The sequence below is a fragment of the Pteropus alecto genome, unplaced genomic scaffold (genome assembly GCF_000325575.1).
Source record: "Pteropus alecto unplaced genomic scaffold, ASM32557v1 scaffold63, whole genome shotgun sequence".
In the NCBI taxonomy this organism is placed as follows: domain Eukaryota; kingdom Metazoa; phylum Chordata; class Mammalia; order Chiroptera; family Pteropodidae; genus Pteropus; species Pteropus alecto.
The window spans coordinates 901,991-929,187 of NW_006434897.1; the positions used below are offsets into that span (position 1 = coordinate 901,991).

At 38.2% G+C, this 27,197-nt stretch overlaps 1 protein-coding gene across 11 annotated transcripts in view; it reads left to right on the forward strand.

Moving 5' to 3' along the window:
• The window catches only part of HERC3 (HECT and RLD domain containing E3 ubiquitin protein ligase 3), a 98,871-nt gene that overhangs the window by 1,192 nt on the left and 70,482 nt on the right, over nt 1-27,197 (forward strand). The window contains exons 2-6 of one of the 11 annotated variants that reach the window (XM_025046005.1): nt 2,040-2,101; nt 4,698-4,818; nt 5,231-5,336; nt 6,849-6,970; nt 10,534-10,788. In XM_025046005.1, the coding sequence (XP_024901773.1) occupies nt 10,563-10,788 (226 nt within the window). In that variant the 5' untranslated portion in view covers nt 2,040-2,101; nt 4,698-4,818; nt 5,231-5,336; nt 6,849-6,970; nt 10,534-10,562. The other 10 variants (XM_015588455.2, XM_015588453.2, XM_025046004.1 and 7 more) reach the window with 10 other exon arrangements.

Sequence of the window (27,197 nt, forward strand, 5' to 3'; positions counted from 1 at the left end):
TGGCTGCCCGCAGTCCAGTAGGAATTGCGACGCTTAAAGTCAAAAAAGATCCTCCCCTTCCTCCTCGCCTGCCCCTATTTAAATTCCGGGGCTCCGGAAACACCCTGGCGGTGAGGGGCACGGACGCTTCCCCGCGAAATGGGAGCCGGCGAGGCCTCAGCGTTTGGGGAACCCCGGCGGCCACGAGGAGTTTGCGCTGGGGACGCGGGACTCGGCGTCCGCAATGACAACGCTGATGGGGCAGCGGCGCCAGGCGCCACCCCTCTCGCGGAGGCCGCCTCCGGCTCACCTCGCCCGAGTCCGCCTCTTGGGTGGAGCCGGGGAAAGGGTGTGTGTGGACACGTGTGTGTGCGAGTGTGTGTGCGTGCGCGCATGCAGGCACGTAAGTACGCGGACCGGCGCGGGGGTGGCAGGAGCAGGGACTTTGCAGGTGGCACTTTGAGTCATTCGTAAATGTGGAGTGGGCAAACCAGGACAACTGACAGCAGAGCGTGTGTAACCTGAAACAGATGATCTGGGGAGTGCTATAGAGACAGCATCTAAAGCAACTATGCCTTGATTCTAGGTATATGCACCGTGGGCTCCGAGGAATATGTATTTGAACTTTGCTTTTGGTATCTCGCAGTTTCTGGCTGTTTTCTAATTTTATGTTACTTTACCTTTTAAATCAGCCCCATTAGGAAGTACCTTAAATTCAGGGCGAAGCCTTCCGGGAGTTTGCTTGTATTCGTTACACACGGAATGCTTTAGGAAAGACGATACCAGAGCTCTCTTCCATTTTTTGTGTGTTTTCTGGCTCTTTCCATAAATAGAAAGCCATTTCTAGAACCTTTCATTTGATGACTTGATAACATAAAGTGAGCTGATTTTTAACTCCGGACTGAAGAGAAAGAAAAGTGAAATAAAATGAGAATTAACAGCCTTTTTAAATGCAGTGACTTTAAAGAGGGTTATTTTGTTTCAGTAGGCGGATTACTGTGATGCTCTATCCTTTTGTATTTTCCTTTACCTTGGGAGAAGGGGAATGACATTATAAATCAGAAAAGGAGAGTAATATATTTAAAACCCTTTTAAAGCAAAATAGATGAATTACATATCATTTACACCACATTGAGGTTGAGAACCTTCTGGAGAAAATGTTCAGGAATCAAGGAGGAAGGTTTGAAACCTCTTTGGAGAAACTCCTCTTTTGGCCTGGGGGGTAGGGGGGAAAGGAAACAATCGATGAGCATGCAGTTTTATTTGTTCAGTATGAAGTCGGGTTTTTATTTTTAAAAAAATCTAAAATGTTTCAAATGATGTGGTTGGAGCCATTGGTTATAGCATTTCATTCTGAGTAACAGATTTAAATTTCTTAAGATTTGCATAATAATTAAAAACATTTTTTAATACAGCGAGTCGTACCCTTACTGAAGATATAAGATAGTTTTGCTTCAGTTCAGAAATAAAAGTAATATTCTCCAAAGCGAATAGGTTTTTCTACATAAAGTAGAAATAAAGTTATTATAAAAATATCTTTAAATCATGCAGGACTTTTTCTTTTGAGAGACTTAAGTTGCCTCTCCATCTCACCTTGTTTTGCATGAAAGAGGATGTGGTGATAAGGAGGAAGGAAAGATACCAGAAAGACTTCAAAGCAGTGGTAGCAAAATAAGCTGTAATATGTGTGGTACATAGAAAACATAAGAGAAAATAGATAAAATTGAGTTATTTTTTAGAATTTTTTAAACCTAGATGCGAGGTTTAAAAAATAATTTTATTTTTATGTATATTACAGATGCCAGGAAGTTTTTAAGGTGCTATCTGTGTCTCTAGATCATGTTTAGAAGAGATACCTCCATAGTTGGTTAGAGGTTATCTTATTGGTATTTAACCAAAACTCCTGTTTTGAGATACAATGTTTGGGGAATATTCGAGCTTGCATAATTTAAAGATATTCTTATTTTCAGAATTTTACTTCTCATTTTGTTTTCAATAACATGAAAGCACTTTCTAGAGTTTTATACTAAAGTTAATTATTATTTTTCTTTAACATGCAGATCTGCAAGTTGAGGTGGAACCATTCTGGCTTCTAGTACAAATGCCAAGTGTGTGATCTGTGGTAAGTTACTTAATTTCTCTGAATCTCATTTTGTACATGAAGATAATATCTAACTTATAGAAGTGATATTCAGCAAGATAATATATGTAAAGAACTCAGGTTAGTAAAGCTACCTAGAGAGGGATCTTAACAAATCCTTAATGACTTTCATTAGTGAAGAGAACCAGGTGAGCCCAGGAGGTAGTAGACCTAATTTCCCGTCTCTGCTTCAACCACTTCTCAGAGGACCAAAGTTACTTGACCATGGAAAGCCTCAGCTACCATTAAAATGAGGTTAGGAATGTTAAGACTCTTGACTAGAGGTTATATTAAATGGACTTTTAAGGTCTTTTTAATAAGATGATCCCTTTGATGATGTAACTCTGCCCCCTTTAGATGTTTTATACATTTAGAAATAGTACTTGCTGTTGTCAGGGGCATGGTGCTTCTGTGAACCAAGAAGTGAACATCTCTTGCTAACATAGGTTCTTATTTCCCATAAATATTGCCAGTGATTCAGCTAACTTACTGAAATGCAACATCTTTAAACATTTATTTTGAAAATTGGAGAAGGGGTGTGGCTTGGCTTTGTTTTATTTGAGAGATAGTATAGTGCCATGTTTAAGAACATGGACTTTGGAGTCTGGTGGATGAGGTTGGAATCCTGCCTTTGCCACTTGGTTTCCATTTCAGCTACTTACAAGTTCTTGGGCAAGTGACCTAATCTTGTTAAACCTTGAGGTTATTGTAAAGAACAAATTAAATAATCTAGGTAAAGTTTTTAGCACAGACTCCATGCAGTAATAGTAAATATTACTTTTTCTTTATTTAGCAACTATTTATTGAGCTCCTCCAGTGTGCCAGACACTATCCTAGTCTCTAGGGATAGAGAATGAACAAAAGAGCATGTTAAATCCTTCAATTCTAGCTTTGAGAGACTTCCACTATTTAATGACAGCTTTGACTGTAAAAGGCATTCTACTTTCAGATCTGCTAAAATGTGGTGAGGAGAGAGTGCATTTTAGAATGGAGCAAGTAATCACTACACAGGAAATGTTTGTTTAACATTCCTCGGGGAAAAAAAACTTAAATTCAGATTGTGGAGTTCTGGTTTTGTCATATTTGGGTTCAGTTCATTAAGCACTTATTACTTATTAAGCATCTACTGTACTCCTGTATTATGCTGGAAACTGGAAATACAAAGATGAGTAAACCTGGGCCCCTCTATGGAGGGGCTCGCAGTCTGAGCATAGACGGGGAACTAGTGGATGAGGTGCAAGAAGCAATGATCTTATACTTTTCATTTTCTTTTATTGTGAAGTATTTGTATCATAAAATAATATATTTAATATATATGCTAAGAAACAGCAATAAAAGGACAGAAGCAGGACATCAGCTATGCTATTAAAGTTCACTCTATACTCTTTCCAGAATGCACTCTCCATCTCTGCTGCCCCCATAATGATTACCTTGTATTTCATATTTTTTTTTTTTTTTTTTTGCTTTTCGTCATAGTTTTAGCACCACTTATATTTTTATCTCCAAATACTTGTTATACCTGTGTTTGGACTTCATAAAAATGCATCATACTCTGAATTCTTCTGTGACTTTCCGCACAACACTGCTTTTAAGATTTAGCTCCACCGATGCTAAATCTTAGATGGAGTTCATTTATTTTTCACTGTTGTACAGTATTCTATAGTATGCATGTGCTGCAGTTTATTCATTTTATTATGGATGGACATTTGAGTTTTTGTTTTATGTGTTTCACACAATCCTAAAATGAACATTCTTATGTATATATCATGACATATATTCTTGAGTTTCTTATTACATTGTACAGTAAGATAGCCACTAGCCGTATGTGGCCACTTACATTAAAATTAAAATTAAATAAATTTAAAATTTCAGTTTATCAGTTGGACATTAGCCACATTTCAGATGCTCAGGAGCCACATGTGGCGAGTGGCTACCGTATTGGACAGTGCAGATATGTAACATTTTCATCATCACAGAAAGTTCTGTTTCCAGATTTTATCCATCTTTATATCTCCAGTTCTCAGCACAGTGCAGAGCATTGTAGATGCTGGATAAGTTAGATAGTGCTGGTCATATGCCTGGGAGTGAAATTATCTTGCTGTGGGGTATTCACATCTTCATCTCCACTGGGTAATGCCCACCTGTTTTTCTCAAAGTGGTTATGCCGATTTATGCTCCCACCAGCTGTGTGGAAGAGTCCTGGTTGCTCTATATTCTTGATTTGGCACCGTGAGACTTTTCAGTTCTGGCCAGCCTGGGCAGGTATTTTTGAGGGCAGCCCACAGCTTATGCAAACAGCAGAAAGATCATTCTTCTAGTTTCACAAAGCCCAGCATAGGTAGTGAAGAAGGCTTTACCTGTAGGGGAACATCAGGGTGGGGTAGGAATGTTTCCTGGGTTGGCTCCAAGGGTCACAGGACCAAAGTCCAGCTGAAGTGAAGGAGGGAAAATAGTGAGAAGTGGATTCACATTTTGAAAAATTCTCTTTCACTGTGCCATTTCTGCCTATGGTAGTAAAATTTTTGACAATAAAGCATGTCATTAGAATGAATCTTTGTTCCTGTATTTAATTCTGCAGGGAGTTTGGCTCCAAATTTATTTAAAGCTTGAATTTAGAGAGTGCCTGCAGAGTACTGAAGCCTTAGACATTGCCTTTCCTGCTGTTGAAAAAGACCCCCCTTGCCCCACATACCATTCAGGTAATGGCTTCTAAGCTTATTTGAAAGGAAGCTTATCTCTATTATAAATGAGATTAGAAGTCCTGCGCGAGTGTTATTTAGGTTTCAGTGACTTTCAAACAAAGGAATACGAATCAGTCGTTAGGCTGCTGTGTGCAAAGTTTGATTAATAAGACAAAGTTTAGGAAGTGCTGCTTGTCTTTTTGCATTCCACTCACTAGGACTGATAAAAAGAGATTTGCCTATCCCCTTGCTCTTCCCAGAATTTAAAAGAAAAAACATGCAAAAAAACTCCTAGCAACCTCATATCCCCTTCATGAAAGTTATGACAGGTGGTAGTAGTGCTGCTTTCTGCAGTGCAGGTTTGTTGAAATATAAGTTAATGCTAACCACAGGAAGAAAGGATTCACACCCCTTTTTTCCCCACCCCCAGCGTCTTTTGGGACCTGTTTGCTGACGTCTCAGAGAAGAGCACTGGGAATAGGAGTAACAGTGACCACAGCAGCTGACATTTATTGGTCACTTATACTGTATGTCAGGTAACATGCTAAGCACTCTTTGCATGCATTCTGTCATTTGTCCTCACAGCCATGTCATTCTTTCTCCCACTTTAGATCCAGGAAACAGGCTTAGACTGGTTAAATATTTTTCCCAGGGTTTTACAGCTAGCATGTGGTTAATTCAGGGCTTGAACTTTAGTCCTTTTGACTCTTAAGCCCTGCTAAGATTATCCTGCATCTTTTGCCAAAAATTGATGAGAAGAGGGACTGGGAAAAGTACTAGGTGTGACATCGAGGGAACAGAACATCTGTCTTTCTTCCTCTTGTTTTGTGATGGGGAAATAAGAGGCAAGAAATGGAAGGGCTGGGACTGAGGTGGCGTGGGACAGCTGAGGTGGCTGGTGTAGGTGCTGAGCCAGAGTGTAGTTATTTATTCTCCTACAATACCTTTCATAATTGTGTGTTTTAAAGGGAAATAAAAGATTTTACTCCTTTAAAGCGAGAGAAAGACAGCAAGTGAGGAAAAATGTGTGGCAGGTCCTGGGATATAAAATGCCAAGTGGTGAAGAACATTGCTGAAGCTGGATCTTTAAATTCATAGATACTAGTAGCTACTAGATTTGGGAGTTCCACCAAAGTGTCCTTTTAAAGGAAAGCTGTATTAATGGCTGACTTCTCTTCAATGTGTTGAACTTTTCTCCCGAAAGCTAGGTGATGCCTCCTGCTGTGGTTTTGGCAGAGTGTCATGATGACCTAGACCAGATTTCCTATTAGGGTTAATAATCCATTCATAGCTTATTTGTGGTTGCCATTCATTTACTTCTCTTTGTTACTTGAAGAGTTCTGTTACTATAACTCAGGTGGGAAGGATTTTGAACAATAGTTCTCTATGTCTTTTTTCATAAGTGGTTTCTACTAGTCAGTTCATGATGAGACCATACTTCAGGCTGCTTACTCAGGCTTGTAGTTGGCCACATCTCCCAGAATGCAGCTGATTCTCAAGTTTGCTAAACAAACTTATAAGAAGTTGATAGATCCAGGATGCCGAATTAATAATGAGAAGTAGAAGTGCCAATACGCCTGGGATGCTCTGGCCACCGGTCATGGTGTAGGATCTGCCTTGGAAACCAAGTTACTTAAGGTTGCTTATTAATCATGAAATCTGAGCAAGGCGAGCGGCTGGGGGAATTTAATGCCTAATTTATTATTAGACAGTACATCAGCTCAATGCTTGGGGACCATTTTAAACAGCAGAATTACAAATAAAAAATATAAAAATGTGAATAACTTGGCACTAAATAGATTGTATGTACGAAGACCTCTTGTTTACAGTATGAGAGTTGAAACAGGAAGGCAGAGAGCATCATCTTCTTCTTCGGCTAAAGCTGGGAACATGTGCATAGGTGATTCAAAATTTTCACCTTTCCGTCATGTCTGGGAATGACTGCAGAAATGCTCAGAACATTGATTTTGGAGTTAAAAATAAATTTTAGCGAGTAGGCAAATTCACAAGTATGGAATTTGCAAATAATGAAGAACAACTTTACTTAGGAAAAGTGGAGGTGGTGGTGCTGGCACCAGGCAAGAGGGAATCCATGGCTCAATCAACATCACTGGAAGTCTGTCTCTTGTTTTTGAACCTCAATGGCTGGCAGCTTCCTAATGTCTTACAGGTATGCTCTATGTGGCAGGGAAGGCAGCTTCCAGTAGCTTCAGTTACCCATTCTTTCATCAGAGCTCCATGGAACTTAGTGGGGAAGGACTCTGCCTCAGCTGGCAGTGTGAACTTATCCTTGCACCAGTCACAAAGGCTGAGGAGTGGTTTTCTCTGATTGGTTTTATATGGGTCCTGTGTGTGGCTTAGGGGGGTGGTGTCCCCTGATTAGCTTGGCCAGGATCATGCTCACCCTTGGGCAAGAGGGGGTACAGTTTGTTACAAGACAATGAGGGACTTGGGGAGAGATATTAGATAGACAAAAAAAGCAGTCGATAACAATCTTGAGTAATTTTTTAAAACTAACCTTCATTCTTCAGAAAGGTCGCTACCATATTGAGTTGCAGCTTTCTATTAAGTGCATTTCAGTCATGGCCTCTACATGTCCCCTCACCCTCCCTCCCCCCGGCCCCCACCTTTTATTGATAAGTAGTGTTCCATCGTAAAAATATACTGCAGTCTGTTTATCCATGCTCCTGTTGATGGACATTTGGGTTGTTGCCATTTTTGTTTAGTATGAATAAATCTGCTGTGAGCATCTTTTATAGATCTTTGTATAGACATACAATCATAGCTTCTTGAAACCATAATTTTAGACACATTGTCCTTGGCTGGTTAAGGGGATGGCTTTAATGCTACAGCTGCCTAATCTCATCCCTTATCTCTTAATTATGACTAGTTTCACTCTCAGAGGGTGATTTTTTTTTTTTTTTTTAAGATTTCCAGGACATTTTGTATTATGTACTGACCACAATTTAGTCATTCTGCAAGTATTTTTTTGTGTTTTTGCTTCTGTAGGTTAGGGGTCCCCAACCCCCGGGCTGTGGACCAGTACTGGTCAGTGGCATGTTAGGAACTGGGCCGCACAGCAGGAGGTGAGTGGGCGGTTAGAGAAGTTTCATCTGTATTTGCAGCCTGTCCTCAGCACTAGCATCACCACCTTAACTCCAACTCAGATCATCAGGCATTAGATTCTCTGGTGCCAAAAAGGTTGGGGACCACTGCTATAGGTGACATAAATCTACTTGGGCGGCAGTGTAGCCCACTGGAAAAGACTGGACGTTGGCATCAGGCCTAGATTCATAGCCTGGTTCTGGCTCCTTCTGGCTGTGTGACTTTAGGCATTCTTAATCTGAGCCTTGCTTTTTCCGAAAATGAGGCTAAAAATATGGCATAGGGTTGGTATGAAGATGAAATGAGATAATGATATAATGCTTATCATAGTGATTGGGTATATAGTAAGCCCTATGATGTCGCTTATATAATTGCTGGTAGGAAATATAAGACAAAGTCATGAAACATCAAAAATGAAGGAAGACATTAGTGTGGATACAGCAGTTTAGCAAATTGGGAAAATTTAATTATGAAAAGGTTATGTGATTTTGCCAGTCTTTTTCATTTTAATTTTATTTCTCCTCTCTTTGCAGTTAATTCAAAGAATAACATTGTAGCTTATTTTTAAATTTAATTTTATTTTTTGGTTCTAGAATCTTGACAAGGAATAACAAAACAGTCTTAAGCAGAGCTTGCTGGTTAAGACAGCAAATTAGGATTAGTTTTATATTTTATTCTGAGTCTTTTCATGCCTTTCTTGAAAGAGTTCAAAGAGTAAATCAGATAGTATTACCATAGGTAGCTAAGGAATGTTCCATTGTATGGAAATACCACATTTTGTTCATCCATTCATCCATTGATGGACAATTGGCTTATTTCCACCTTCTGGTTTTATAAATAGTGCTGCTATGAACAGTGTATACAAGTTTTTGTGTAGAAATATGTTTGCTTTTTTTTCTCTCTCTAAATTTTTTAAGATTTGTTTTTCAATTACAGTTGATCTACAATATTATATTAGTTTCAGGTATACAACATAGCAATTTGACATTTACATACCCTAGGAAGTGATCACCCTGATGATAAGTCTAGTACCCACCCGAAACCTTACATAGTGATTACAATGTTGATTATATTCTCTATACTGTACTTGATACCCCAAGAGTATTTTTAATAATTAGTGGTTTGTACTTCTTAATCCCTTTTACCTTTTTCACCTCCCCCTCCCGCCCCCCCTCGCCAACCTCTCTCCCATTCGGCAACCATCAATTTATTCTTTGTATCTATGAGTTTGTTTCTTTTTTATTTGTTCATTTATTTTGTTTTTAGATTCTACATATAAATAAAATCATATGATATTTGTTTTTCTCTGTCAGTTTGCAGTTCTCTTGGATATATACCTAGCAGTTCAATTGCTGGATCTTATGGTAACTCTATGTTTAGCCTTTTGAGGAACTGCCAGACTGTTTTCCAAAGCACCTGTGCCATTTTACATTCCTACCAGCATTGTAGGAGGACTCCACTTACTCCACATCCTCATCGACACTTGTTATTATGTCTTTGTTGATTATATCCATCCTAGTGGATGTGAACTGGTAGAGAGAGATGAAATTTATGTCTTTGTATGAAAGGGAAGCATGAATTTTTAAAAATATAGTGAAACCTTGGGCTAGAGTCAGCAGTAGTCAATTAGCTAAAAGTTGATTGAGTACCTGATCAATTAAAGAGGTGTATACACTGTGGTCTCTGTTTAAAGTGATTAAAATCTGTCTGAGGTGTTAAGTTATAAGAATGTCTCTAATCAGGACAATATAGTGCAGCGGTCCCCAGCCTTTTGGGCACCAGAGACTGGTGCTCCTGTGAGAATCTAATGCCTGATGATCTGAGGTGGAGCTGAGGCGGTTGATGCTGTCACTGAGAAGAGGCTGCAAATAGAGATGAAGTTTCACCTGCTCACCAGCTGTTCACCTCCTGCTGTGCAGCCCAGTTGCTAATAGACCACCTACTGATACCCGTCTGCGCCAGGGGTTGGGGACCCCTGATATAGTGGATGTATCAGAGCGATGCAGGCTGACTGTGGCTGGAATGGTCTCTAGAGGCTCTCAGGTAGGAAGTGAAGCTCGACTCAGATCCATAAGGATGTGTAAGAGGGCATGGCAGAGAAGATCACATTTTTTTCCTCCATTTCTCATTTTTGTTTTGAGTAGTGAATACTATCCGAGCTAACAATAGGCCGCCTACAGGTGTTAATTTGTTAAAACGTTTTTGAAAATTAAATAAGCAGAAAACTTGAAAAGTGCAATGAGAAAGGACAAGGTGAAGTCATGAGGGTAATTTCAAAACTGTTATTACCATAATGGTTTGAAAATTGTTTCAGCAAGTCTCCTGTACTGAGTTCCTCATCAGGGATCTGAAAACCACATTCTGTCTATGTTCACCATTCTTTCACACACACAAAATTTGTTTAGAAATGTTTTTTAAACTCTTATTAACACACAAAAACAGCATTATTATCACATAATTACTTTAAACAATATTAATATGTATTCTTTTGATATGCAATGTATCTGAAGAATATTAAGGGGAGGGTTATTTTTTAAAAATTGATTACATTTATTACTGTAATTTTCTCTGACCTATTTTTTTAAATTTTTTCCTTTTTTTTTTTTTTCACACAAAACTCTCTTCTAGGCTGCATGAGTCCCTGAAGGATAAGAACAATGTTATGCTGGGGATATTGGTCTCTAGGCCAACCTGGGATCAGCACCAACCTGCGAGGGATTGTGGCCGAGCCACAGGTGTGTGGATTTATATCAGACAGAAGCGTCAAGGAAGTGGCCTGTGGAGGAAACCACTCCGTGTTCCTGCTGGAGGATGGGGAGGTTTACACATGCGGTTTGAATACCAAGGGGCAGCTGGGCCATGAGAGGGAAGGAAACAAGCCAGGTGAGTGCACCTCATCCACTTGGTGACTGGTGGAAAGGCAGAGGAACGGGGTTGGCGGGGAGCACTGGTGGATGTTCCTTACCAAGTGTTGATCTTTCAGGGAGGCCCTTTGAATGGTATAAGGATCCCCCTCTGTTTGGAATCTCTGTGTCTAATTTAAACCTTTTGATAGAAAACCAGACTTCCTTTTTCACCTTGTTAGATATTACCAGGGAGGAGAAGTCGACTAATTAGTTTTGAGTTAAAGAAATAGATTTTCTCCAGTAATTGAATGCTAAGACTTATGATCATTTTGTGAATAGGTAATCCTCATACAATCAATATCAGAAGCATTTCTCCTAATTTTTCCTTCTATTTATTTATTTCTGCAACATGCTTTTGTTAAGCATTTTGGGCTAAGCACTGTACTTGGTGTTATGAGTAGAAAGTGAATGAGAGAGAGTGATGATGTGGCTCCAGGGAGCCCGTGTGGAAGGACTTGTTAGGTAAGTTGAAGAGTGTGCTGGGGAGTATGAGGGAGAGCGGATTTAGTCTACCTTTGAGAGTCGCGTAGGAAGCAGGAGTAGGAATTGAGAGAGAGAGAGAGAGAGAGAGATTGTGAGAATGTGAGAGAGAATGTGAGAGTGTGAGAGTGAGAGAGTGAGAGAGTGTGAGTGAGAGAGAGAGTGGGTGAGAGAATATGGTAGGAACACCAAGCTTATTGCCCACACCTGAGTGTACCCAGTGATAAAGGCGTGGGTCTGATGGCGCAGTCCTTGTTCAGGGAATGTTGAATAGTGTGGTGAGAGGTAGTGAGAGAGGATGAGCTGGAAAGGTAGGGGCTAATTAGATTCCTTAAGTTTTAGTGTCTTTCATTTATTTATAACGTGCTGTGTGTATTTAAAGATTATTGGTTTGCATTTTTTTCTTCCCACTTTTTCTGTTTAAAGAATCTAAGTTTGACCTTCAGTGTATGTATATGTAGCGTAGATCTTTGAGGTTCTATCTCAGTCTTGGATTTCAGCTCTGTTTGGAATAGTGGTGATGATATTTCAATGAGTCTCCTTTTGGAGAGAAATGATAAGCTAGGGTCTTAAATTGTGTATTTAATGATATATTTGTCATGCTAGCATGGGCATGTGCTATTTTCTTTGTTACTTACTGTCTTTTTTTATTCATTCCAAATCTAATCAAGATACTGAAGCTTCGTTAAAGAACAGCCTTGATGGTTTTTCAAGATGATTTTATTCTCTTGTATTCATTTAGGCAAGTCAGTTTGGTGTCAGAATGAGCTAATTTTTTTGTGTGACATCGTGTCTCTCTTTTCTCATATTTATTCCATCCCATAGCAAGTGGCTGTGTCCCATAGTTCCCCTGCCCAAACATCAGTATTAATTTGTCATCATAGATTTTTCTGTTGACCACTTGATGAAAGGCTATTTGTAAGCAGATTTATGAAGTGTGTGAAGTATGATATATAGGCTTTCCCCCCATTCTTTGCCTCTAGGTTCCCTCATGGGAGCCCTCCTCGAGACAGCCCAGCAGGCCTGCTCACTAAGATTCTAGCCCAGGGGTTTTTTTGACCTGTGGGCCCAGGACTCCTGGGATTTCAAGGAAGGGATTGGTAGCATGTTCCATATGTATACCTTTATATGTGCAATGCACTTGATACTACAGGTTTTCAAATGTAATAGATCATGTTCATTAAAATAAAAATTCAATTAAGAATGCCACCAATTCATAAATGGAGTTAATAAATCCTATTCATTATGTTTTACAAATTAATATAATACTAAAGTATAATATAGAACTATTATGGAGGTGACAGGAAGGTTTTTTACTTTTAAAATGGTTTTAATATTAGAAAATATTAAAAACCAAGGTTTTCTTTCCTCCTGTTAAAATTCACTTGTGTCTTACGTGAAGCTTCTAGTCTTGCTCTGTTTCCCTGGGTGAGAGCCAGTATCTAACAACTAATGTCTACAGAGAGGTTAATGGCAGGTCACAGCCCAGCAGCATGCTCCTTCCTTCAGGAATGTCGACATTCCACCAGAACTTAGAGACACTTAAGGCCCACTTCACACCAATGATCCTTGAAGGACTTGTATTCACCCTGGCTAGCTTTTGAAGGACTGTTTTGGGGACCAGGAGATCTTTCTGTTACTTCTGCAGAGCCAACATGGTCAGGGTGAACTCTGGAGTCAGACAAACCTAGTGGAGTGGAAGCATCACTTGTCTCTGATTCTGTATTTCAGAGCCTCATTTTCCCTTCCTGTAAAAAGAGGAGACTTCCTGTTCTAGCGTAGGTCTTGATGGAGTAGATTCAAATGGTAAAGAAGATTCCGCAAAGCTGCCTGTAACCTGGAAATGTTGCCCTTCTGTTTTCCCTGCAACTCTCTGCCTTCTGCAGGCGGAGTCCCTGCAGATCCCATTGCTCAGGGTGCCTTATTGCATACCTTTGTCTTAGAACCTGGCGGGGAGAGGATTCAACCTAGGGTGGCAAGTGAGAAAGGAAACAAAATCCTTGCAGTCCAGAAATGGCTTAGATCTGTGGAAGCACCATGGTGAATACATCCGAGTGCAATCTGAAATTCTTTCAGTGGAGCCTCCTGACATAGCTCCATGGAGCTAGTGGTGGCTCGTTTGTGGGCCTCTGGGAATGAGGAGCAGCTGCTCTGCTTCTCCTGTATGCTGGGTCAGGTCAGTGCCTCTGTCAGCCTGTAGCCGTTCCCTGTAGGCAGGTTTATGACTGAAAGAGAGTTGACCTAGAGGTATGCCACGAAGGCCGCAGAATTCAGCAGATTCAACCACAGAGTCCAGCCCATGCTTGTAATCTGATTTTGGCATAAACAAGGTTCTAATGTAAATTGCAATAGATTCCAGAAATTTCTGTTGCTGGTTAAGCAGTCTGTTAATTATAAACTCCATAGCAGCTGCGGAATAGTACCTCTCTGAATGGAAAGATTATGTGGGTGGGCACTTCCCTGTGTTTTTAACTTTTCCATTGGTAGGTGTGTTCTATATCTGGGTACCATTTGGGTTTATTTTTAATGAGTGGGAAAAAGACAAAGAGCTTGTTTTCTATATGTGCTCATTTAGAACTGTGACCTGGAGAGCTTCTAGGCATGGTAGGGAAGTTGGTGACAGACCCTGTTTCAGGTAGCCTGTGCTGGCCCTGGCCCACAGGAATCTACCCCCAGGCAACCCCTGAGGTATTTTGGGAGGGCGCTTGGTAGAAGAAGGCCACCTCCCCAGAGAGGATGTTTCTGGGGATAATGGGCAGGTCCGAGATTTCAAATCAACATCATTGCCCAGACCAAAAGGACTTTGTAGTACGAAGGATTAAAAAGAGTGAGGGGAAGGAAAGGTGGACAGTGGTGGTATAAGTGATGCACCAGGACAAAACTCTTCTATTTGAACATGTGCCTTGAGTCTGTCCTGCCAATCTTCACATATCAGTTTATACTGATATTTTATATTTTGTCTCTAACTGGCAGAGTTGCATAGATGCACAGATTTATTTTTTTGGAGGCATATTGTACCTGAGCAGTGATATAAAGCACCCACAATGCTTTTAAGGGTTACTTTTTTCCTTGAGAACATCTAATAGTTTCTATTTGCTTTTGTTGCTCCTGAGGCTACTGTGCTTTCCTCGTACTCTCATTTCTCTCCTTAGTACTATTCTTATATGACCAACTTCTCTGTGTGTGGTAGGGAGAGGGTATTTCAAGGACACATCCAACACTGAAACTCTTGGTAATTCGGGCCCAGATATTTTCCCAGTGTGTCAGGAAGCCTAGTTCTAGCTTAGGTGTGTCCATGACTCATTCACTTGTGCTTTGGCCAAAGGCAAAGAGGCCTGTGATTCTCAGAAGCATTTTTCATGGGCAGAATACCAAAGCCTCATCTAAACTCAGTGTCCAGCTTTTTTTTTTTAAAGTGTTGGATTATAACTGTTTTGTGTATTCCTTTCCCATGTGACTTTTCTCTCCTTCATTCTCTCCCTTATATTGTGATATCAGCCTTATCTCCCTCTCCCCAAATCAGGGATAGTTTCAGTGATTAGGACATTGTAGGATTATTACTAATTTCCTCATGTTTTTGCCCATGAATTCATCTCATGATTTCCTAAGACATAGAATTACAGAACTGCCTTATAGGAAGACTTGTGTGCCTCCCCCTTTTTAAATAAAGCAAGCAAACAAAACATGAATTTTTTCCAAATTGTGATTTTTATAAGTGATTAATCTGTAACTGAACATTAAGCAAATCTTGAAATATTTTGTGAAATTAAAGTAGAAACTGGTTGACCCTAGAAACAATTTAAAATTTTTACCTCAGTTTACTGTGCTTCTCTTATTCCCATCCAGCCACATTGTCAACACCACACTCTAGCTGAGTGGAAAGTTCTCCTTGCCCGTACATATTCTGATTTCCTGTATTGAGGTTAACATAGCTAATTCTTGTGTTATTAGGGCTGTCTGAATTTTTGTAAACCTCCTCTAACCTTTCTTCCTTAGTGGACAAAAACTGGCAGGTGCATTTATTTAGTTTAATTTGACTATGTTAAATTTTTAAAATTCTGCATAGACATACCAGGAAACTTTTTCATAGCAAATCCAAAGAGTAACAATTTATAAGGAGACTCTAACATTTCTGAGCAACCCTGTTTGATTCATATCTATGATTGGTACCTTTTACTTCCTCCTGAGTTAGTCTCTCTCTTTCTTGCAGGTAATTTAATCAAATTCATTTTCGCTTTTTTTATTCAGATTAAGCATTTCCATAATGCCCATCACCATATGTAACAGCTCTCCTGCTGTTTGATAAATGAGGTTTATAAAGCAGAACATCTCAAATGCCTCAGTTCCAGAGCTGCAGTTACTAGTAGAAGTAACACTTTGAAATAGCTTATCAGTTTGCTCTGCTTCATTTCAAGGACTCAATAACTCTGTCATGTTAATCAGCTTTTACTGAAAAGCAAACTGAGTTGAAAGGAAATAGAAGAAATCCTATAATGACTTCCTGTTATTTAAGTGCCTGTTTCCATGGGCATAACTCTGATATAAAATGCAGAAGGTGCCATAGGAAATATTCAGATCTCAGCATTGTGCTTGTTAGGGGCCCCATCCCTTTCTCATTGGGAATGGCAGGTGATCTGGGAGGCTGCACACCATTCTGATGATGACGATAATGGTAACATTCAAATCTGGTGGGATGTGTTGACTTCATTGATAGCTGAGTGGACAGCTTCCTGGTCTGGACACTTAGGAATCAGGAGCAAATGTCATTTAATAACTTTATTTTCTGGTGCGGTTAATCAAAATTTACTTATTTCTGTTTATGATACTGAGCCTATTTTCTTTAAGATATTCGAATGTTTTAGAAAATACATACTTATTTGTCAAAGTATTTAATGTGAGGTTAGTTGTGACTTTAAAAAGTTTGCAGTATTTTAAGTAATTTACGTAGTAGTTTACATCGTGATACAAGAGACTCAGTTCATTTGTTAATTGCTAAAGTGGTTAACAACATATACATATTATAAGCTTTCTACATCTTGGTGTGCTTGGCATTTTTAAGCTAATTAGTCCTCATGTTTGTCCTATAAAGTAGGTCAGTACTGGATCCTGGGTACATGTAAAGGGGAGAAGGAAAGGGGATGAGTGAGTCTTACTTGGGTCCTGATAGACAGTTTAGTTTTAACAATCCTAGAATTATGTCCATGGATATATTTACAGGGTGATTGGGAAGGCCCAATAGAATTTTATTCTCCAATTGTTTTTCTTTTTTTACCATTCAATCCTTATATTAAAAAAAAAAAAAAAGGCATATAAACTTGGCCACCAAAGCACTTGTATTCTTAAACTTCTACTGGTTGAATACCAAGTATGATCCAGGTGCTTCGATTAAAGGTATGGAGAAACAATTTCTTTTTCATCTTTAAAATCGTTAGATAACTGTCTGTTCTTTTATGCTCTTTTGAGAAGCCGATTATCTAGGGAAGAAGGACACATCATAATTCGTATCTCAGGTTGATAACATTTTGCCTAGCAATTTGCCTCTTATTCTTTGTTCCTTTATCTCCTTAAATTCTTTACTTCTTATCACTCAGTCATTGATTTAACAGGTATTTACTGAGTGACTAGACTACTGGGCTCCTCATTTGTTATAGTTACTGTGGAACACAACACCTTTGGTACAAAGCCTACCCTTTGGGAGTTTGGAGTTTATAGGCTAGGTGGGAATGTAAGATGTGTTCCTGTTAGAGTGCAGCTCACTATTTGCTGGGCAAGTGATGATGGTCCTAAGTGTATCAAAATAAGAGTCATAGTGAAGAGTTAGGTCTAAGTCAGGCCACCAACAGTGCTGCATCCTGATTTCTAACAAATTTCGTCTTTTACACCCACACACATATAAACTACAACTTCATCCTTGGTTTGTGAGCTTGGGAGCAAACTCCAACAGTTCAAAGAAGGGGCAGCTTTGGTGCTTTTGTCAGTGCTCCAGGGATGGTCCATGATTTTAGTAAGTTCACCCTTTAATTCTGAATTTTTGTGTTGTAATAACAATTTTGTAGTTTGGTGATTTTGGTGATCTCTTGTCTAGCTTGGTGATTTGTGATCTTGATAGATCTCAGATAGGTGAAGTTTTATGTAAAATTTTGTCAGTTTCTAAATTTTGTCAGTCTGGGATCTGTCTAGTCAGCTGATATTTTATAGTTCAAGAGCTACTGGAATCTTTGTTTTCCTGAGTAATTACTCTTTAATATATGAAATGTTGAAATCTTTGGTAACTTCAACAGATATTCTGTTTCATATCCTCACAGACTTTGAATCATTTTTTTCATTCATTATTAAGACATGTATTGTGATTTCTATTATAATTAAATGACTCATAGCAGTTGAAATCATCATTGTGAATGATTTTAACTTAGAGTGTAGCTAATTATGGAGGCAGTAAAATGAATAGGAGCATGGACTCTGGAGCTAGACTTCTTGGGTTGGAATCCTGGTTCTGCCACTCCACTGGCTGTGTGACTGGGGAAATTGCTTAACTTCTCTGTGTCTCAGTTTTTTTCTTAGTTGTAAAACGTGAATAATAATATCTACCTATTTTAGGGTTGTGAGGACTTAATAAGTTGCACATCAGGTGTTTGGAATAATGCCTGGCCAAAAGTAAGCCTCAGTTTGTGCTGGCTGTCGTAATTATTTGTGCCACTGTCTTCTATTATGGTTTCTGATTCTATTATTCCAGCATATAACAAATAAGTTTATTACAAATACATAAACATTATATTTATATATGTATAAATAATCGTATTGATCATTTTTATGATCCTTAACACTATAGGATCCAATTAATGGCATATACAGGCAAACCTTTTTGTATTGAGCTTTGCTATATTGCACTTCACAGGTGTTTTTTTGTTTTTTTGTTTGTTTGTTTTTAACAAATTGAAGCCAAGACCTTCCACCAGCAAAAGGATGAGTTGCTTTATTGTGAGACTCACTTGATTGTGGTGGTCTGGAACTGAACTGGCAATATCTCTGAAGTATGCCTGTACATTCAAAGGAGGGAGAGGAAATAAGCTAGAGTTGTTAAGAGACTTCACACATTATGCTTATTTTTATAATTTGAGTTTTAAAGGATTGTTTTCAGTTTTTTGGAATCTTATTTGTCCTAAGAAAGTAACTAGCATTAATTGGGCACTCTGGAAAAAATTAATATCCCCATATGGACATGCATACATGTATCTTCCCTCTATGCCATCCATGGATAACATTGCCTCTAGCATTCTGGCCCAAAATTGCAAAGATAGAGAAAGCAGATTAGTCCACTGTGGACATTATAGCATATGAAAGGCTACTTTTGTGGTGCTCCTGGAGAACTTGAAGTGGTTTGGCAATAGACAGGTGATTTGATCTTGCCACAGGTTCAGAGTGCGATCCACTGATGCTGAGCCCAGCTGAATTCCATGGGCAGTTACATTAGGCTTCTAGTTAGCTTTGATGGGGGCGAATATTTGGGCAGGGATGTAAATGATGTGAAACAAGATAAGTAGTTTTGTTTTACTTTCTGCATTCTGAAATTGCCTAAGAAGAGATTACTCTGGAGTCTGAAACTATCTTGATCTCTTTGATCTCTGCTTTTTTTTCCCCCCAATGGGCCTGTATCAGTCAAGGATGTTTTAGCTGCAAGTAATAATACTAAGCTAAAAATGGAATGAACAATGAGTAAAACTTATCTCACATAAAAGGCCCATCCAAATTTTTAGGATCAATTAAATCAAGGGAATAATGACACCATCAAGCACCTAGGTGCTCCCCATATTTCTGTCCTGCCATCTTTAGTTGACTTTCTTTGCACTGGTCTCCTCATGGTCACCAGGTAATTGCCATGGCTGCAGGCATCACATCCTCATACAGCTGGATTAAAAGGCAGACAGGAAGGGGAGTTTATTCTTGCGTCACCTTTTAAAACGAGGGTCGTTCCTAGAAACCCCCCAGCATACATCCCTTTTTGTCTCATTGACCACGTCTGAGTTACATGCCTATCCTAGGGCATTCACTGGCGTGCCAGAATCAGTGAAAAAAGAACCATCTGATTGGCACAGTCACGGCTCATCTAAGCTTGGGGAGGGGCCCAGCAACCCTGAGCCTTCTGGCGCAAGGGAGATGTGGGCGACGGCTGATGGGTAAGCAATGCAAAGTGTCTTCCACAAGGCCGATTTGTGTGCAAACTTGGGTCTTTGACACCTTAAAGTGGAAACATGGAGTCTTATTTTGTTCCTTATTATGATCTGTATTTCTTTTTATGAATTCAACACCTTCACATCTACTTTTAGAACAAGATTAGTGGCTATCATTCTGAGGCAGTGACTTTATAGTGTTTATTATGTGTGGTGTGAAATTGTGTATTTCTTAAGAGTTAGTATCTTATTCATCTTTGTGTCTTAGTGCTAAGCACAATGTTTTAGGCACATAGTGGAGAAATGTGTTAAATATAAAGTCTCAGGTTTTATTTTGTTACTTTGCCATGTTCTCTGTGGGCTTTGGGAGATGGCTTGGGTTGGGTAAGCAAAAATCAGTGATCCGTGTTAAAAGAATTGCTGAATTTTATGGCTAAAAGTGTCTTGAAAGATTTCCATTATCAGGCTTCACAGAATTAAAAGTGTATTTGGTGTCACACAGGCAAACTGTAGTAGACTCACTAGCTTCAGCCTAGTAAATTATCATTAGTTTTATCTATTTTTAGAAAGACCACAAAGATCATGAGATTAGCCTGAGAACACCATCTTTAACAAGTGGTATCTCCTGGTCCATGAATCAGGCATTCATGATTAGTGGTCTTCTCCTTATTTAATTATTAAGCTAATGAAAATCATGAAACAAAGCACTCTACTGTACCCTTTATGATACCTCCCATCCCTTTTTACCATGCCTTTTCCCAGTAGTAAGCACATTTCCAGATGAGTATGAATATTGTTTGTTAATATGATTGATACAGATACTTTCCAGTGACAGACTTAATTTTTTTTTTTTTTTTTTCAGAATGCGTGGGTATGAGTTTACGTGTAAGGCATTGGTGGATAGATAGGAGTGGAATTTTGTAGTGATACAGAGATTTATTCTTCCTCCCAATTTAGCCCACTGATATAGTTGTAAGATTTTCTGGGCCCCATTTAAAGCCTGCTTATATTCCCCAAGTGCTTTACCAACAAGGTAAAGCCACTATGCTGTGGGTTTTTTTTTTTTTTTTGGATGCCAGAATCAGCCTGTTTATTTTCTCTCTCATGATATTTTTCTCCTCTGGTGCTCTGTCACCTATTAAAATGGAAACATTTGCAGTGGACTCAGAGACTCTCAAAAGGAATATGATTTACCTCATTAAAATTTGTGTCTGAGAATTTTCCGTGAGATCCAGTCACAATAGCATCTCATCAGCCTGTTAACTTGTTTTGAGAGTTGTTCATACTGCTACGAAGAGAGTTATAAGGCTCAATCTTTTTCCCCCTCCTTTCAAAGTAATGAGAACTTACAAGAGTCCTTAACAAATTAAAAAACCTGTCTTCCGCTTCAGATTTGTGGTCCATCAGCATACTTTATAATGTGGAAGGAATCTTTTACTTACTGATTTGGAATTAGCCTAGTGCTGTGTGAATAGCACCAGTTGTTAAATTGTGCTGATGAAGACAGCAAGTTCTACATTCTGCTTCTATAGTACTCAGGCTGTTTGGTCACAGAGTCAAAATAGGGAGCACAGGACGGTGGGGACCATTATGCCCTTAGGTAGCAAGTCTCCTGGTTTTCTTCAAGGAGGTGGAGGCAGCTGGTGGGCCATACTAGGTCTTTTCTAGGCCTAACAGGAAGCAAGAATGTTGGGAATAAGGAGAGAAAGGAAAGATAGGAAAAATGGAGATAGCCGTTATGTTTAGCTCACCAGGAGGTACATGTTAAATATGCTTTAACCTTCATTTGAAGGAAAAAAAGGTTAAAATAATGAGTGTTTTTATTTACTGTGACGTAGCATGTGATAGGGACACCTCAAACCAATGAGTCGTGAATGAGAATTTGGAAGTTTTCTGTGATGCCTTTATGAGTGTTAGCCCATGCTTTACTCGTATTTCTGTTCCTCATTCTTTACTGGAGTAGCCTTTGAAGCAGAAAAGCCTTAGTGAATGCCTTTAGTGTTTTCAATATTAGAGACATTAGTGGTGAACAATATTTCATGCTCTCCTATTGGGCACTAAGGGTATAATTCAGATTGGCTAGATTCCTGTCTCCTTTCTTCTACCTTCTCATATGAAAGGGGACTCATCTTTAGGTTGTGTAAAGGTTTTATAAATAGCTGCTTTTTTAATTTATAAACTAATAAGATGTAATTAGGAATGCAAGGAGGTGGGCCAGTGCCCAGAGAGCAATGAGAGAGAATTCTCTCTCCCACTTCTCTGTTTTTCTGTCTCTCTCACTCATTCACATGTGAGCATGTACATGTGTGCATGTACACACACACACACAAGCACAAATGAACATTACCAGACATAGGTCGAATGGGGGGAAGGTGCCAGTACATTTTACCTAGGGTTGGCCAGGGCCACTGGACATACAGATTTTCTTTTCTTTATGATTTTATGAGCTCAAGAAAAAACCAAACTCTTATTCCATCTTCTTACCACCATCCGTTGTTAAATCACTTTGAATTACCATTCAAAGATTTAGATATTTGGATATTAGATATTCTGGGTCAGAAAACCACTATTTCAAGTTTGTTCACAGTTTAAATGAACTGTTCATCTTGGCAGTGTTCTAGCCAAACATAATTGTCTGGAGAACTTCTTAGGACTGACCAGTGAGTGTCTAGCCAGTGAAGCTTCAGGCTTCAGTGCATGTGGAGGGCGCCAAAGACCTCAAGATAAATGAATCCTTTTCTGTTTTAGTTTAAGTGCCTACTCTCTGTCCCTTGTTTTACCCTGACCACGATGGCAAGGCCAGAGCCACAAGTCAAGAAGAAGCGGCGCTTCGGTCTTCTTTCACTTTTACTGTTCTCTTTCCCATAATGCCTTCTTGACTCTGAATTTTGTATGTTACTGCTCTGTGTAATTTGCATATTTATATAAAGTACTAGGGAACTTTGACTTTTCTTAGGCTTTTATGCAGAATTTATTTCTGGTCAAGATTGCATGGGCTGCCCAGGTGAACCAGGCGTATGATGATGGAGTATTTCAGTCAGAAGGAGGGTTTACTTAATAAATGGGGTTAATATAATTGACTGTTCTCTTTCCGCTAGACCTAGACACTAGCTCACTCCTTGTTCAAAGGTAGTTTTCAACTGTATGAAAGACATAAAAGCGAAAAGTAAAACTACAAAAATAACATGAAAACTAGGTGAATATATTTAGAATTTTGGGGTTCTAAAGTGAGACAGGTGGCCCAGAAACTTTTATAAAGGATGTGATTAGCAGATTTGTATGAAAATAAAAATTTTCTATGATATAAGGCATTCATAAACAAGCGAAGAGATGAGTCATAGACTGGGAGAAATAATTGCCATGAATTACTAGATAAAGGTTTCATATTTCTAATATACCAGAGCGTTTTCAAGTTGATAAGAAAAAGATAAGCAACCCTATAATAAAATGGACATTTTACAGAGAAGCGCTTGCAAATGGCCAGTGAATATATGCAGATATGTTCAAAGAAATGAAAATGAAAATTAGATACCATTTTTCATCCATTTGGCAAAAAATTTCAGAGTAATAGCCATTGCTCATTGGTGTTGGAAAACGGGCACATCATATGCTGATTGAGGAAGTGTGAACTGCTACGGTTTTTTTGTAAATCAACTGGCTATATTTAGTAAAATTTAAAATTGTTATACATTTTGAATCAGTTCTATTTTTAGGAAACTTCCTTACACAAATAAAAATGTTAATATATATAACATAAAGAAATATTTCTAAGAATGCTTATTGCAGCCCTTTTTTTAATGGCAAAATAATGGAAGCAGCTTACTCATCCTCTAGGAAATAGGTTGAATAAAGATAGTCATGTTAAAGCTTCAAGTACCAACTTTATACTGTCGACTCAAGTTACTTACAGCCTCAATTTCACCGACTTCCAAATTTATAGTCCACTTAAAGTCTCCACTTAAATATATAATTGGCATCTTAAATTTAACATAGCCTAAAGCAAACTAATTTTCTTTCTCCCTTAAACCTGTTCCCCACCGTATTTTTTCTATTTTTGTACATGACAGTTTCAGACTTCAGGTCAAAACCTTGAAGTCATCCCTGAACCTCTCCACCCCTTTACTAACTTGTGTATTTCCTACAGTCCTTTCCCTAGCACCTTCTTATTTCCCTTCCCTGCTTTGTTTTTCTTCATAGTTTAGCCCTATCTGATATACTTTTATCTCTCTGTCTGTCTCTCTCTTTCATTTGCTTAGTTCTCTGGGTATCGGGGCTTTGTTTTATATCCTCAACACCAAGAATAGTTTCTGGCACATGTAAGTGTAGCATTCAGTAATTATCTTTTGAATAAATGAATGATTATATTGTGAAAAGAAACCAAAAAAGTTACTAAATAAGTATAGCTCTTTTTTGTACACATAAAATCAAGCTAAATTCTAAGACAGAGAAAGACAATTACATGATCTCACTTATATGTGGAATCTGAAACAAACCCCAAAACCCAAGCTCATAGATACAGAGGACAGATTGGTGGTTGCCAGAGGCAGAGGTGGTAGATGGGTGAAATAGGGGCAGGGAGGGAAGCCAAACGATACAAATTCCAGTTATGTAATAAGTCATGGTGATGTACAGCATAACCACTATAGTTAATAATACTGTATTGCATATTTAAAAGTTGCTTAGAGAGTAGATCTTAAAATTTATTATAAGAGAAAAAATTTTTGTCACCACATATGGTGACCTATGTTAATTAGGTTTATTGTGATCATATTATAATACAGTTGACTTGAATGTGGCGGTTAGGGGCGCTGACCCCTGTGCTGTTGAAATGTGTGTATAACTGACTCCCCAAAAATGTATCAATTACATAAACAGTTGATGAACACAATTTTGTATATGTATTATATACTGTATTTTTACAATAAAGTAAACTAGAGAGAAGAAAATGTTAAGAAAATCACAAGGAGGAGAAAATACATTTACAGTATTTATTGAAAAAAGTCCACATATAAGTGAGCCTGCACAGTTCAAACCAGTGTTGTTCAAAGGTTAACTATATGTACAAATATTGAATCATTATATCATACACCTGAAACTAATGTTGTCCGTCCACTATACCACAATAAAAAAGTTAATAACAGCTTCCTGAAAGAAAAGCCAAAACTTTATTTAAAAAATTATTTGATTTTTTTTCTTTCCTGTGGCTGTTATGAGACATTCATTTCTAGACAGGCTTACATAGCTTAAGCTGTCAGGCAGTTGCTTGGCAGCCTGTGATGATCTGTATGCCTACAGGTGTGAAGCTGCTGAGACAGGAAGGTTACCCCTAGAAATACGGCTTGTACTCCTGCAGCAGATTTGCTTGATTTACGTTCAGGGAAGTATTTATGAAAGCAGTTGGAAATATATTGTTGGTACTAGGGACCCAACAATATATTAATAATTGACATCCTATAATGTGTTAGTTTTCTTACCCAAATATGTATGGAGTTTCATTTATAATCCTAAAACTATAAATATTCTAGAACGAGAAGCCATATGATTACATCTGTGGTAGGTAATTGCACTTGTATTGTTAAGAAAGCCTGCTCACTCAAGTTTGTACCCATCTTCTTACCTGAGACATCTTTGTTTAATAATAGCTTTACTGAGACATTCACAAACCATACAATTTGCCCACTTAAGGTATACAATCTAATGATTTTTAGTACATTCACAATTATACAGCCATCACCACAATCAATTTTAGAACATTGTCATCACCCGCCAAAGAAACCCCATATGCATTAGCAGTCAACTCCTCCCCCTATCCTTCAACCCCTAGCCCTAAGCAACCACTATTCTACTTTTTGTCTCTATAGATTCTCCCATTCTGGAAATTTCTTGTAAATGAGACAATACAATATGAGGTCTTTTGTGACTATCTTCTTTTCCCTTAGCATAATGTTTTCAGATTTCATCTATTTTATATTATTACTTCATTCTTTTTTATTGCTAAATAATATTCCACTGTGTGTGTGTGTGTGTAATATATGTATGTGTGTCTCACATTTTGTTTATACTTTCAGTTGTGCACAACTGTTTGTGTGAATGTGTTTTTATTTCTCTTAGGAATATACCTAGAACTGGAATTGTTGAGTCATAGAGTAAACTGTTTTGAGGAACTGTTTTCCAAGGTGGTTGCACTATTTTACATTCTCACTAGCAGAGTATGAGAGCCTGAGATATTTTTTTAAAAATGAAGATCTCTTTATAATAGTACCCACTTCATACGGGTGTTGTGGTGATTAAATGAGATAAAACATATAAAGCCGTTAAAACAGTTCCTAGCACGTAGGAAGCAGTCAGTTAGTGTCGACTATTTTATTATTATGGATATAGTGGGTACTCCAAGTTCAGGATCAATGCAGTATTTCTTGCTCGTGTGTGTGTGTGTGAGTGTGTGGTAAAATACATATAATGTAAAATTTGCCATCCTGACCATTTTTAAGTGTATAGTTCAGTGGTATTAAATACTGTATATTCATAAAATTTTGCTACTCTCACCACCGTTTAGCTTCAAAACTCTTTTTATCTTGTAAAACTGAAACATTTACTCCCCCCCACCCAACCTCTGCAACCACTAATTTGCTTTCTGTCTCTATGATTCTGACTGCTTCATAAAGTGGAATCATACAATACTTGTTTTTTTGTGATTGTTTTATTTCATTTAGCATAACGTTCTCAATTATGCTAAATGAAATAAGACAATCAAAAAAGTTTTATCTATGTTGTAGCATGTATCAGAAGTTTCTTCCTTTTTAAGGCTGAATAATATTCCATTCTGTGATATACTGCATTTTGTTCATTCATCCATCAATCAACACTTTGATCACTTCCATGTTTTAGCTATTGTACATAATACTTCTAAGAACACTGGTCTACAAACATCTTTCTGAGACTCTGCTTTCCATTATTTTGGGTATATACCCAGCAGTAGAATGGCTGGATCATACAGTAATTCTATTTTAAATTTTCTTAAGTAACCACCATACTAGTATGCTTTCCACAGAGACTGTACCATTTTACATTCTCACCAACAGTGCTCAAGCATTTAGATTTCCCCACATCTTCACCAACACTTGCTATTTTCTGTTTGTTTGTTTTGATAGTAGCTATCCTAATGAAGTGATATCTCATAGTTTCAATTTGCATTTCCCTAATGATTAGTGATGTTGAGAATCTTGTCATATGCTTATTGGCCATTTATATATCTTCTTTGAAGAATGTCTCTTCAAGTCCTTTGCCCATTTTTGACATGAGTTGTTTGTTTTTTTTGTTGTCGTTGAGTTTTAGGAGTTTTCTGTATATTTCTGTACAATGGAAAAAATTATTCCCTTACCAGACATGTGAGTTGCAAATATTTTCTCCCATTTTGTGGGTTTCAGTTTTACTCCATTGATATTGTCTTTTGATGATCAAGTTTTAAAATATTCTTGATGTCCAGTTCGTCTGTTTGTTTTATTTTGTAGCCTGTGCCTTTGGTGCCAAGAAATCATTGCGAAGTTCAGCCAGGAAGCTTTTAATGTAGTGTTTCTTAGCATCAGAATCATCTAGGAAATTTTTTTTTTCTCATGAGATTTATACGTATTTATTAAACAAATATTTAATTTAATAAACAAACTGATGCATATCAAACCCAAAAGAAAGACCTCATACAATATCATGAGATAGGTTAAATATTTATGGTGATTATAGA